Consider the following 13940-nt stretch of genomic DNA (forward strand, 5'->3'; position numbering starts at 1 on the left):
TCAAAGTTGGTGTCTTCAATGCAATTTATAGTTTTGTAGTTTTCAAGAGTATAAGAAATCAAAGGACTCACCTAGGTATGTAATTTAGCCAGTTTATCAGACCTAAAACTTGAATCCAGGTATTCTTGTTTTTGATGGTAATATCATTTGTCACTATATCTCAATAACTGTCTGAATTATAGAATTACAAATAGATTTAAAACTCAATAAATCTTCCCTGATACTATTTTTTAAATATTTCACTTTAGTTCTGGCTTGAAGCCATTGTCATACAAACCATTCCTACCTTGCTGCTTCTCTCCTTGCCTAATGGCCCATAGCAACTATTCTAGTATTTATAGTGTGTTATGGAAATATTGCTTTAAACAGATTTCAGTCTCAAATTGTCCCTTTTATAAGCATCAGTTCCTTCTCAGATAGACTTTAACAACTCTTTCATAACACTTATAATTCCTAAGTATATCTTATGGTTCCTTTTAAATGCCTATATGATATCCAAGCTTATTATCCCTGTCAGTTGATCTTCAAGTGTGGCTCTGATTGTGAACCAATTACAGACACTAGGAGGATGAAATCAAACTTTTTTTTTTCTTTAGCTATAACTCAGTTAGTGTTTATAAGAAGAACCAATAACCTCTCCTATTTATTCTCAGAAATCACACAAAGGATTGTTTTTTAAAGGGCAAGGGAGAGTATGACCTTATGTGACAAGCATTGGAGCTAGATTTACTCCTTACTTGCCCTCCACCCAACTATATCTCAAAACATGACAATTCCCATATGACAAACACTCAATTGTACTGCTGAATGAAATTCTGTTGAGTAATTAATTAATTATATTGCCAGGGTTCACATCCCTTATCTAGAAAATGGGGAGATCAATTATAATATAAAACCAGTAGGGGAGGATAATATTGCAGATAGGACTATGTATTACATGCAGTTAGAAGAAATTCAAGATTAAACCACTGAGTCAGACTCATGCAACTCATACATCAGTACATACATCTAGGGCAAACACAAAAGATGGACAGTGACTTGTACCTATGTTTGAATATTCATAAAAGGATAAGCAGACTTGCGTTTGGGAAATTTCATAATACTTTCAATGATCAGAAGCTACTCCCTGCTGTCAAAGCCTGTCTTTTTAAACATCATTATTCATTCTCACAGTGATGCTCTAAGACTACAATTCATGGAACACTATGGACTCTGCATAATCAAAATTGCAGGTGACCTGTAATACAATGGAAAGAAGCAAGAAGAATTTAAGTAGGCTGTGGTTTATTATCAATGGTTGCTTGTGATGGAAACATGGTGTAAAAGATACCATCAAAAATATGGATAATGAAAACAGGAAATGGTCTTCATTTATTGAAAGTGAAAGATAACAGATGGAAAGCCAGAGTGTTTAGTTGCTACCTGTGAAATACTGAAAGGCTGGAAGAAGGCTTTTGATATTGGAGAAGTGTTCCTTAAATGTTTTATGGAAAAGCATAGGCAGGAATTACAGCATTAGAGAGCATGGATGCTTTAAATCATGTGTTCTTGCTGATGAGCTTAGAGGTCTATTGATGTGAGAATGAGACATTTGTAGGACTAGGTAAATCCTCAATCAAAGATTATGAGAAAGGATGAGTAAGAATTACACAGGATGAAAAGTAAAGGAGGAATTTGATGATCATTAGGGGAAAAAATACCCACATCCCTGAAACCACTTATCTATCAACTTATCAAAGTTAATCTTAGCCTTAACTTTTATTAGATTTCCATTTCATTGTAGAGACCTAAAAATGTTATACACATTTTTATATTACAAAATGCATCAAAATCAAAGGCTATTACTATTGAAAATACAGTCTATTTTTAAGTGCATGGTAAATGAATGTTGCTTATTATTAAAATAAGTAAGAAATTTTACGAGGGGATTTCACACTTAGACTTACAAAAAGTTATTTTGAATATTTGTACACACTATAAAATACAGAAATAAAAGGATGATAGAAAATCTTGAATTAGAATGTGTTTTTAGATTTCTTTATGACAAAGAAAAACTTTTTTCAATAAAAGATGATTTCTATGAATATATCAATTCCCCCAAGAAAATCCTCCTGTAATGAAGATAACTTACAACAACATATTTATATATGCTGTTGTTTATAATTTCATATTAAGAAAACAATTTACTATTTCACATTCATTTGAGAGGTAGCATAATGGATTTCTTAATTTTTTTAGTATCCTTAATCTACCAAATATTGATATTACTCTCTGCAATTCTATAAGCAAACTATTGTCATAGTTGGGAATATAACAACTTAAAGGGACTTTGATTTAGGGCTATTAGTCTGCTGGAAACCTAAGTTTAATTCCTTTCTACTGGAATAAAGAAGATGAAACAAATGTATGAAAAGTTAAAAATGAAGTCCAGTAAAGATCAGCCTATTTTTAAATACATTTAATTATAACCAAAAAGATTGGATTGCCCCCCTCACCTCCTTCCTTGAATTCTCTCTTCTCTGGCTACTTTTGAGTAAGGAAGAACTGCTCCAAATCTCTGGGTTAGAGGAGGACAGTGCTGGTGACTGATTGTCTTATTTCCACTTTTTATCCTCAAGCTCTCTGTTTACCTATTTCTCTCTCTCTCTCTCTCTCTCTCTCTCTCTCTCTCTCTCTCTCTCTCTCCCTCTCCCTCTCCCCCCCTCTCTCTCTCCCTCTCCGTCTCTCCCTCTCTCTCTCTTTCTCCCTCTTTTCCTCTCTCCCTCTTTCCCTCTCTTTCTCCTTCTCTTTCTCCCTCTCTCTCTCCCTGTCTCCCTCTCTTTCTCCTCTCCCTCCCTGTCTCCCCCCTCTCTCCCCCACCTTCTGTCTCTCCCTATCTCTCTTCTTCGCCCCTCCCTTTCTCTCTCTTTCCCTTTCTCCCCCTCTCTCTGTCCTTCTCTCCCTCCCCCCCGCCTCTCTCTCTGTGTTTTGATTTTCTGATATTGAATAAGTATGTGAAGACAGAATGATTTTGTGGACTTTCAAAAGTCCACAGAGTTATCTGAGGTACCCTCAACAACTGGAGCCAATAGCAACAACCACCAGAGCCAGAAGCAGAATTAATTGAATACAGTGAAGAATTATCCCTGATGAGTAAATTAGTTAATACAGACCAACAGTGAACCAATCAGGTAATAGGTTCTTCAGGGAGTTAACCACACTAAGGAAGTGAGTGTCTTATCTATCACATACATCACACTCAGAAGTGAAGTTGGTGGGTACCGAGAAAAAAGGTCTATCAGAATTAGAATCTTTTTGGCTATATGTGTTTTGTTAATATGAATGCCTCAGTTCTTTATCAGTCTTTTGTATTCCACATTAAATCCAGTTTTCCCAGGGATCTTGTGTGTGTGAGAGAGAGTTTGTGTGGACAGGAGGGGGAGAATACACCTCCACCAGTAGAGCTCATTCTTTCTAGAAACTGAGAGAATACAAAAAGGAGACTATTCATATTCCATTCTTTAAACTGGAAGATGTTTTGGAATTTCTGTTCTTAATATACCTCTTTGTTTAATATTTCTTGATGAAAGTTATTTGTATCAACTGGTAAATTGATATTTGGCCAGGAGCTACATAGAAAGGCATACATAAATGATAATATTAGAAGCCCAAACTTCTTAAGGTTATCCTTAGAATCTAATTAACTGTTTCTGGGTTCCTAAACTATCTATCTGAATGGAGTCTAAAAGAGAGTGCCCAGAAAGAGTGCTACAATATAATTATGTGCTTTAAAAAAAAGAAAAAATACATCCTCACACTAAAATTAGAATAACCAATATCCATACTTAGACATAAAAATCATGACTATAAAAATGGCCAAGTATGTACACAGTTTTAGCTCAAATTATACAAGATCATTGAAAAAAAGTGAAGCAGACAATCCCTACTTAAAATCATTGTTTCCATAGATTGTTACTCCTGTTTTTTTTTTAATTGTGACCTATAAGAGAACTCCTCTAACACCAACCTAGAATCCTAAAAACTTCTTCTACCCCACCCAATGTTTTACACATATAAATAAACTCTTTCTCTACCAATTCACTATCTTCAGATGCCTACATTATTGTACACTATCTTTAAGCCATTCATTATTATAAATAATCTAATCTCTTAGAACATAGCTTCTAAATCCTATGTATCCTTATCAGAAGTCATATCCACATATGCTATAACCCTTCATCCTTCTCTTTATGTTATAATTCCTAGGATAAGGTTCTGAGAAAGGAAGGTTGTTCAAGGAAATAACAGGTGAGTTGTGAGAGTGGAAGAAGAGCAAATAAAGGAGCTTGGAGAAAGAATAGGAACATTGAGAGTTTAAGGAAACAGAAACTACAAAGGAGGAGTGGGAGCACAGAAAACAAAGCAAAAGGTCCCTGAAATCTAATTCTATTAACACTTAACAATTGTGTTTAGGATTGGTCCTCTGACTTCCATAAAGATAAAACAGTACATGATAGTTTCACTAATGTATGAAATGAAAGAAATCCCCTCTTCTTTCTTTAAATCTTATATCTGTCCAATATAAGATGGAGGAAACCTTTGGGGTATGGAGAATTGGTTACTTCCTCTAGTCCACATTAAGTGTCCTAGGATTTAGAAATGAAAGCAATCTTAACAATCATTTAGTTAAGTTCCTTCATTTCATGGATGAGAAAACTGAGGTCCACAAAGGTGAAATAATTTGGCAATGACACACATGATAAGTAGCAGAACTGTCATTTGAAACCATAAAACTACAAATTCCAAACTACAAATTCACTGCATCATTTTTAGTAATATATAATATGCCATATATTCTTGACTCTTTTCAGTTCGGTGTATATCACAGCCTTCACACCCACATCTGAAACTATGGTACTGCCATCTGTCATGTCTTATAGGTTTCACATAGTGATATTTGAAGATTTAATAGTATCCTTTGCAGGATTTTTTTTTACTACAGACAAAAGTTTAAGGGCACTTTCATCATAAATTCATGAATCCAAAGGAATTTCTCTCCAAAAGAATTAGCTAACGTTACAGTTAAATCATCTTAACCAGACATTTTCTTCCTTTTTCAAAGGACTCTTTCTTAACATGAGTATATTGTAAACATTATGTGTAGTGGTCTCTGCATTTTGAAACTATAAGACTAAGTAATAGAATAAATTAAAACTGAAAAAAACTCCAGAAAAATACTTTGTTATTGGCACTATTATTTAATTTGCTTTCTGGTAAAGAAAACTAAAATTTCTAATTCTGAAAAAGATTTATGACTGGTAGAATAAATAACAAATAATAGTTAAGTAAAATTCACTTGTATATATATCACAAAATGGTAGGCCATTTAGAAATTAATTCCCAAGTAAAATTGGTTATCAATCTGTGATCACTTAACAGTTCACATCCACAGAAATTTATCAATATTAGTCAATTGACCTTAGATTTTATAGAGTGGGTTGATATTTTACCAATCTCTACAGAATAACCATCAGTGGAAAATATTAATGACTAACTAATGCTGTTTTTCCAATGATTTTGTGAGTGATTGGAACTGAGGAATGTGAAATATAATCATATTGTAGAGCATGTAGTCATTCATTCACAGAAACAGATGAGGATTTCTCTTCAAACTTAAAAATATTCAAAAAGTTAAAATGCATTGAACTGTTTTCAATAGATGCAAGCAAGGAAGGAAAGGCAATTGGAAGTATACTGCTTGGGGTCTGTTTTAGCACTACTTAATAATCAAGATGAATATATCCTTTTATTTGGCCATGTAACTAAAATGAAACTTCTTTCCTGTCCATTACCCATGTTGATCAGTGCTTACTGGCTATGAATCCATTTTTATTATGTCAATATATTAGATATGTATCATCTGAATAACACAATTCTGCAAAATAAAAACTTTACTTGCCCTATTCCCTTGCTATGTTATCACCTACAATTCATCTAGCTCCCAATTTCTATGTATTCTTTCATATCATTATCCAAAGTTCTGCTACTAGACAATAATGTATGTACATAATTGTGATACACAGTCATGCTTTTTCTCAAAGTTCACATATTATTTAGCATGGCTTCTCCTACCCGCTTCCAATCATTGTTTTCACTTTCTTCTACAGTTCTACTTCCAACTTCTAAATGACTTCGTATCTCTACCACTTTTATTGTTTGCTTATGCTTCTCACTTGTTAAATATAAATATAAATATAAACATAAAATAAAAATATAAATATAAACATAGGACTAATCTACTCCATTGAAAGAGGGGAAACAGAAGGATCTTCCATTCTGGCTATGATCAACATCTGGTGTACAAAGATTTAGAGAAATATCTTTACAAAGTCCATCTACTTAATCCATTTTAATGAATACATAGAATGAATTGGTTATCATCCATGTGACTGTAGAAGGATCTAACATTGATGAGACCATGGATCAATTGTAATATTATAATATTTTTAAATTAAGATATAAATCAGATAATCATTTTATATAAACATATGCATCTAGTGTAAATAAAAACAGATACATAAAATGTGTATGTATTGTGTTTAAAGAGATAAAATGAAGTAGAAAATTGAGGCAGTCACCTAGCTATTTAATCATGGCAAGCAACACACAAAAATGAGTAGGTAAAGAAAAAGAAAATGAGTAAGAGTTATTAAATTACTTCAGTTCTTCAAATCACCTTGAATATGTGAACTGTATCATAAATTAATAAAAGTAGTTTTCAAAGGAAAACAAAAAGAGATGCAATAAAATAAAACAATTTAAATATGTTCTTTCTTATGAATAGAAAAATACTATTATGACCAACTTTCAAGCATTTAACTATTCATACTTTCTCTTTATTCTTAAAAGATTTCTAGCTTAAAAGTAAAACCTTGATTTCCCCCTATATAAAAAACCACACACTATATTTTTAAAAACCAACCAATAAAGATTTTGTTAATCATGAACACAATTATAACTTTAAATCCATAGAATAATGAAGAAAAGAAACTGGACCAAAATAGTTAATTTGATAGCATTAATAAATACAAATAGAGTATTTTAAAATTAAGCTGATTTATTCTGCAAAAAAAGTTCCAAAAAAACCCAAAGGGTTAATTAAATTTTAAAAGAACTACATTAATTCAAAGATTGATTGAAACTCTAACACAAATTTTAAAAACAGCCAGTATATCAAGAGGAATGAATGATATATACTACTGTGACCTTATCAGAGGTCAAAATATTTGTTAACAAGCTGAAAGTTTATATGCATACTATTTTCATGTAGAACATAGAATTTTAGATTCAGAGACCTTAATCATACAACCCCACATTCTTAAAATGCAAGGCAAAACCTTGATGCAAAATGAGATTTCTGTATTATAAATCCAGCCCTGGACAGTATTTTTTCCAGTTTACTGAAATAATCAAGGTAAATCATACTACTGAAATATGATGACATCTGACATGCCATGACTCATATACATGATATTCATTTAATAAATCAAAACTATAATCTGAGACAGTTTCTGAGAAATCTAAAGAGGCATCACAATCTGCTTTTGCTTGAAATGCCAAAAGAAAATCCTATAAATCCTACAAATACTGACCACTGGTAAAGATATGGCATTGCAAGAACTTACCCAGATGCAACACTATACCATTCTCTGGTTCAAATGTAATACATAACTCAAGCTCATTGACTACCATGTAAATGAAGAGGGAATAACTGGCTATAAAAACTTCATTTTAATTTTAACCTCAATAATTCCTAAAAAAAAATACTCATTTTTATACCTGGTGTATAATTGCAGGCATGTTAAAAAGGTTTTAGGCTATAACGTTAAAGAAAAATATAGTATTGTAAAACAAAATTTAAAATATATTACAGTAATATGTACCTGTAAATTCTGCATGTATCACTAGTTTGAGGTATTCTCCCCTCTAATGAATTCTCCTATCTAGTATGATTTTTTAATGGTACAGAATTTCATAGGATAATAAGTTATGTTTTGTTCCTCAATTGAATTCTTACATACAGCATAATGAAAACAGTAACAACAATAACATAGATAACTGTTTCTGTCAGTTCCATATTTATCAATATATTGCTCCATGTAAAAATGTTCTTTTATTTGTTTTATGAAGGCAACTACTTTCTTCAAATATCAAAAACTTTCACATGTAAACAATTTATTTTGATAGCAAAGCATCTTTTAGATACATGTTTACTATAGTAAAAAGAATGTATTTTTGTATTTCTTCTAATAAGGAATCCTGGTCATCTGTGATTTCCAATTTTGGGTGCTATTAAAACAAAACATATAGTTCAGAGTCATAAAAATTACATAGTGATAACATATCACAACTTCAGGAAAAATAGAATAAATAATTATCATGTGAAATTTATTTTTCTTCAAATCTAGGTTTTAGTCTCTTTTAAAAATTGAATATGCTATTGTTTGGAGCTTGCATTGTTGGTAGTTGGTAAAAATGGCATTGGTTTTGGTAAAAATGAATAAAATAATGAATATTGATTTTTAAATGAATTTATATGATATGACTTACAGAAGTATGATATATTTAAGTTTAATATAACATGGCTGCTTAGTTATGTAAAAAGAAAGGGAAGTATTCATATAATCTATTATGCTTACATATAATAATACATGGCCTGTATGTTAAATTTAATAATAATTTCCACACAATTGTAGGCAAGATTTAATGGAATATTTAGAAAAACATCTTAAACTTTTAAAGAATTTTTACAGTTAAGGTTTATTTTGTAAGGCATATGTGATACATATTTCTGTACATATATATTAATGATTGTATATATATATATATATATGTATATCATATATGGGTCTATTTTAAGTACCTCATAGAAACTATTGGTCTACTATAGCAAAATAGTTAGGACAATTTTAACATCAATGTATTTATTTTGAAAACATCCCAATTTCCTTTTTCATCAATAATTGGTATTCACTAAATTTAGCTACAATAAAAATATCTTATCATTAAGATTATCCTGTAGAAGTATCAAGTCATGGCCAAAGTGATTTGTTATGTAGTATGCTGTGCATGTTTACATGTATATGTAGTGATGATGATGATGATGAAAAGAAACTTCCTATTTCCTGTTCCATGTTCAGTTTGAAGGAGATTTACAAATATGCAGGTGAATTGATGTAGTTGCAACTTTCCTATGTATATTTTTTCAGGTTCTGAGTTCCCTGACCCCCTGTTATACCATAAGTCAATCATTTTTTAAAAAGTTCTGAAATAAAGCATACCATCACAGGATGACTTTTTTTATTTATAATAACCCCTTTCCCATAAAGTCACATGTGTAAAACATTTCATCTGCTGTAGTGGTGATAAGGCATTTGAAGAAGGAAAAGCATCTAAGAACTTGCCCTATAACTGTACAGACATGTAAAAAGTGAAGTGGAGAATTTATTTAACACAAAAAATGTGCTTTCATCCAAAGAGCTTTCTCAGTCCGTGAATTAATACAACTTATGTGTTAAATGTGTTTAAAGAGATCCAGTTGTAATAATCAGAGAACATACTGAAATATGCATTAATTCAACCTACAAAGAGTGGTCCATGTAAGGAGAGAGTCATGGTTAAAACTCTCCTGAAAGCATCATTCATGTTTGAAATGCTTAAAAATATTTTCAAAACTCCGAGACCTTATTTTGGACACTCCTCCTTTGTCCATTCTTTGCCCTAGAAAATAGGATATTGTAGAAGAAATCATCGAGTAATAGTGTCTTCCTTCCCCCATCCCATCCCCAAGGTTTCACTATAATTCTCTAAGTCTGAGAAACACAGGTCCTTCTACTGACCTTAAAAAAGTAACTTCTGGGGAAGCCCTACCTCTAGTTTATTTTGATCACCACAGGCCTCCCACTTTAAGAGAAGTTCAGCCCAGGATGCTGAACATAGCCAGAACAAGATTTGTTTTGGTTTAGTCTAGTTACTAAGACAGTAGACAATTCATACCAAATAAAATGTGGTCTTGCAATTATATCTAGAAAAGAAACTCTCAATCCGGGTATGTTTTAAAAGAATGAATACAGAATTTGATATGATACTGCCTCTGTCTATACTTTCCCAGGTTCTGTGGTGGGTCAGCCACAGTCAAAGAAGAAAAAAAAAAAAAAAGAAGAGTACCTATCTAAAATTTAAATTAAAGTGGGATACTTTCTGTTTTCTAATAAAAATAGGATTTTTAAAAATCCTTATATCGTTAATCTTTCCAGGTAAGAAGGGTTAATTTCAGTACATGACAATGAAGCTTATTGAGATTCGGTCATCATTATATCCCTACCAAAGGTCACTGCAGTATCTGTTTATATCCACTGGAGTCCTTGAGCTAGTTTCAGCTTCAGCACCTCGGATAGCGATACTCTTCCCAGATAAGGACACACATACAAGATTGTTTTTTCACTTTGATAAGCTCTACTGCTTGCACTTAAACTGAAGATTGATGAGGCCTGACAACCAACAAATGTTTCCAGACTTCTATTCAACGGTCGGGAGGGGATCTTTAAATGGGTATCAGTAAATACTAATTTATAATATAAAGCAGTTTTCTTATAAGAATTCTGGAGAGCATCCTGATACAGCAAAACTACTATTATCAAAGAATTCTCAGAGAAACTTGGGGAGTTAAGAAGGCTAATTAGCCACTAGCAGACAAGTCCAGCATTTCATACAACCAGAAATACATCAGTAAGCACTGAACTGAATTTGTCTTTTCATCTTAACCTAATATCAACAACCACCACTCATCTCAAAGAAGACCAACTTTAGAATACCACAGCAAGACAGTTCTTGTGGAAACTCATGCCTGAATTCACTCACACACACACCACTTTACTTTTTTCTGGTAACTAGTTTTGCTCAGTGGCATCTAGTCCCTGCCATTGCTTCCTCACTGAAACTATCAGAGAAGGCAAGAGAGTTTAAACAAATTGTATGAATGTAGAATTCTATTATTCTAGAAAACGAAGATTTCTGAGTTCTTTAAAAGAATCCTGTTGCATTAGACTACCAGTCCCCCTATGTTTGGCAGCCTTTCGAATTACCATAATCAGAAGTAATATAAACCAGAAAGGAAATAAATACAAAAATTCTAAAGTAATAGCACATAAAAGAGTAGAAGAAAAAACCATCGATCCTACCTTACAATCCTTAGGACATGATTTCACCGAGTACTCATCCGATTGTAAATATTTCTTGAGCACAAGCTCAAACTCATCGTATTTCTCCTGAGCATGGTGGTCGTAGCGTTGGTAAGCCTCAACGCACTGCCTGCAGCTCGTCCTCTTCCTGTCCCCCTGGAGCACCACGTCCAGACTACAGTTCAAAGAGTCCGGATTGGACAACCCAGAGAACAACTCCCAAAATGTATAGGAATTACAAAAGGGAAGATAGAAATCCTTCAAGTGAGGAGTTTTATGCTTCCCTGTCACCTGCTGCTGGGGTTCCTCTTCTACTACCTGACTCCAATTTCTCTGGCACACGGAGTCCGCATCCTCAACTATGAAACACTGGCCTGAGGAAGCGGCCTCAGGGTAACACGTCTCCAGGCGCCACAGAGGTTTGGTAGAGTTTCCTAGAAAAATAGCCTTGTTCTGATTATTTTGTCCTCTGCTGCTGTGGCCGCTACTGCTGCTACCGCCGCCGTTGCCGCCGCCGCTGCTGCTCCCGCTGCTGCTGGGAGAGGGGGGGAGGGTGGGTGATGAGGAGGAGGAGAGGAGTCTGTGTGCCTGTACGGTAGGCGAGGACTCCCCCATGCTAGTATATAGCGCTGGCCAGGAGGGCTCCTGCTGCCGCTGCTGCTGCTGCTGCTGTTGCTGCTGCTGCTGCCGCTGCTGTTGCTGCTCCTGCTGCCGCTGCTGTTGCTGTTGATGCTGTTGCTGATGATGATGCTCCTTGTCTCGGGTTCTGGTCAGTTTCGCCTCGGCGCAGAACCACAAGTGATCAGAGAGCAGGACTGTGAAAAACAAGAGAGATGCCAGAGACAGTCGCCATTTCTGAGCCCTCTCTGAATCGGTGAACGGTTTCTCGTTCTCTCGGGGTGCTGCAAACCAGATTTTTAAGCCGTCATCATACTGCCGACACATCCAAGCACCCCTGGTCATATTTTGGGAACGCACAGCCCTGGCTGACTCCACCGTGAGGGCTCCTGTGCCAGAGTCACCACAATATGCATTGACTTAAAGGGTTTAATTTTCTTATCCCCTCCTCCCGTCTCTCTCTCTCTCTCTCTCTCTCCCTTTTTTTCTTCTTTTTCTTTTTCCTACAGAAATGTCAGGTTCTGTAGGTAGATCTGACTTGCATTAAAGCTAATCATCAGTCAGACTCCATGCACTGTACAGTGGGAAACAATGATGCAGAGAGAGCAGAGGAGAGAGAGAGAGAGAGAGAGAGAGAGAGAGAGAGAGAGAGAGAAAGAAGTGGAGGAAGGAAAGAGGGATGGTGGTGGTGGTGGTGGTGGTAGTGGTGGTGGTGGTAGTGGTAGTAGTTGGTGGTGGTGAAGGTGGAGGAGGAGATAGTGTGGTGGTGGTGGTGGTGGAGGTGTGGGGTTGGTTAGCTCGTTTCTCCTCTCACCCGGGCATTGTCAGACCGCGGTTCCCCATCGCTCTCTTGAGAAAATCCCGCTATCCCCTGACAGCTGCATGCCGCTTTCCTGCAGCCGATTGAAGGCAAAGAGAGCTTCTCCCCTCCTCCTCCTCCTCTCTTCCTTTTCTTCTTCCTCCTCCTCCTTCTCTTCCTTCTTTTTCTTTTCCTTTTCCTTCTTTTCCTCCTCCTCCTTTTCCTCCTCCTCCTCTTCTTTCTCTCTCCCTTAGTCCAGAGCCTTGGCAGAAGTCGACTGAACCTCTCTCCCTCCCCCCCCACCCCCCACCCGGCGCTCTAACTGGTGAGCTGCTGCTGCAGGTCTTCCTGGTGGCGCCTGCTACTGCTGCTGCTTCTGCCGCCGCCGCCGCCGCCGCCTCTGCTGCTGCTGCTGCCGCCGCCGCCGCCGCCGCCGCCGCCGCCGCCGCCGCCGCCGCCGCCGCCGCCGCCGCTGCCCCTAATCCTGCTCTTACTCCAGTTCCTGACGCTGCTGCTTCTGTTACTGCTGCTGCTGCCGCCGCTGCTGACAACACTTAGTTGCTGCGGTAGCTGCCGCCCGGCGTGTTTTCCCCCGGCACACTGGGCGGAATTGCCTGGATTTTGCCTGCTGATGGCCACAGTCATCTTTGGTCCCTGGGCTAAGTTGCCGCCATCTTCGTCCTGAAGAAACACTTTTTTGGGGGGAGCTCAATCTTTTGCGTCATCTCCTCCAGCGCCGAGATCTCTCTATCCTGGCGCATTGGCATCAGCTCCTGCCCAAGGAGGAGAGGAAAGGAGGAGGGGGAGGAAGAGGTGGGGAAAAGCACTGGGGGAGTAGTGCTTACCCTCAGCCCCCCCTCTCCCAACCTGGGGTTCCCTTATCTTATCCTTCCGCTCCTCCTTCTCAGAAGAAAGTCAAAATGCAGGATCCATGCATCTTGTAACACTGTATTCTGCTGCACCTCCTCCCCCCCCCCCCCATTCCCTCTCTCCTTTTTGCACCTGAAACAACTCCTAGTCCCAAATAGGAAGATGTTATGAAGGTGTGTGAGGGGAGGGGGTGAGGATGAGGGGAGGGGGTGAGGACGAGGGGGGCGCATAAGTATAACTTGCTTAAAATATTTTATTAACTAATAGCCTGTGAAATGACAATGAATTTTAAATGGGCAAGCAAGAGAAAGGAATAAAAGTGAATTCACTAGATAAGGGGCAGAGATAATGTCTGAGGTCTCTGGGTATGTATTTAAGAAAATCAAATTATTAGAGATGCTTTGCGCATGGATCGTATTTAGTACATTGAGTAT

The 13940-nt window shown here is 36.4% G+C and overlaps 1 protein-coding gene across 2 annotated transcripts in view; it reads right to left on the reverse strand.

The window, feature by feature from the left end:
• FAM155A (family with sequence similarity 155 member A) overlaps positions 1-12498 on the reverse strand; it is a 704785-nt gene extending 692287 nt beyond the window's left edge. For both annotated transcript variants that reach the window (XM_003765743.3, XM_031958698.1), the window contains exon 1: positions 11220-12498. In XM_003765743.3, the coding sequence (XP_003765791.2) occupies positions 11220-12182 (963 nt within the window). In that variant the 5' untranslated portion in view covers positions 12183-12498. The remainder of the gene's footprint in view (positions 1-11219) is intronic.
• Positions 12499-13940: the final 1442 nt, after the last annotated feature.

This window comes from Sarcophilus harrisii, chromosome 3 (assembly GCF_902635505.1).
Source record: "Sarcophilus harrisii chromosome 3, mSarHar1.11, whole genome shotgun sequence".
Taxonomy (NCBI): domain Eukaryota; kingdom Metazoa; phylum Chordata; class Mammalia; order Dasyuromorphia; family Dasyuridae; genus Sarcophilus; species Sarcophilus harrisii.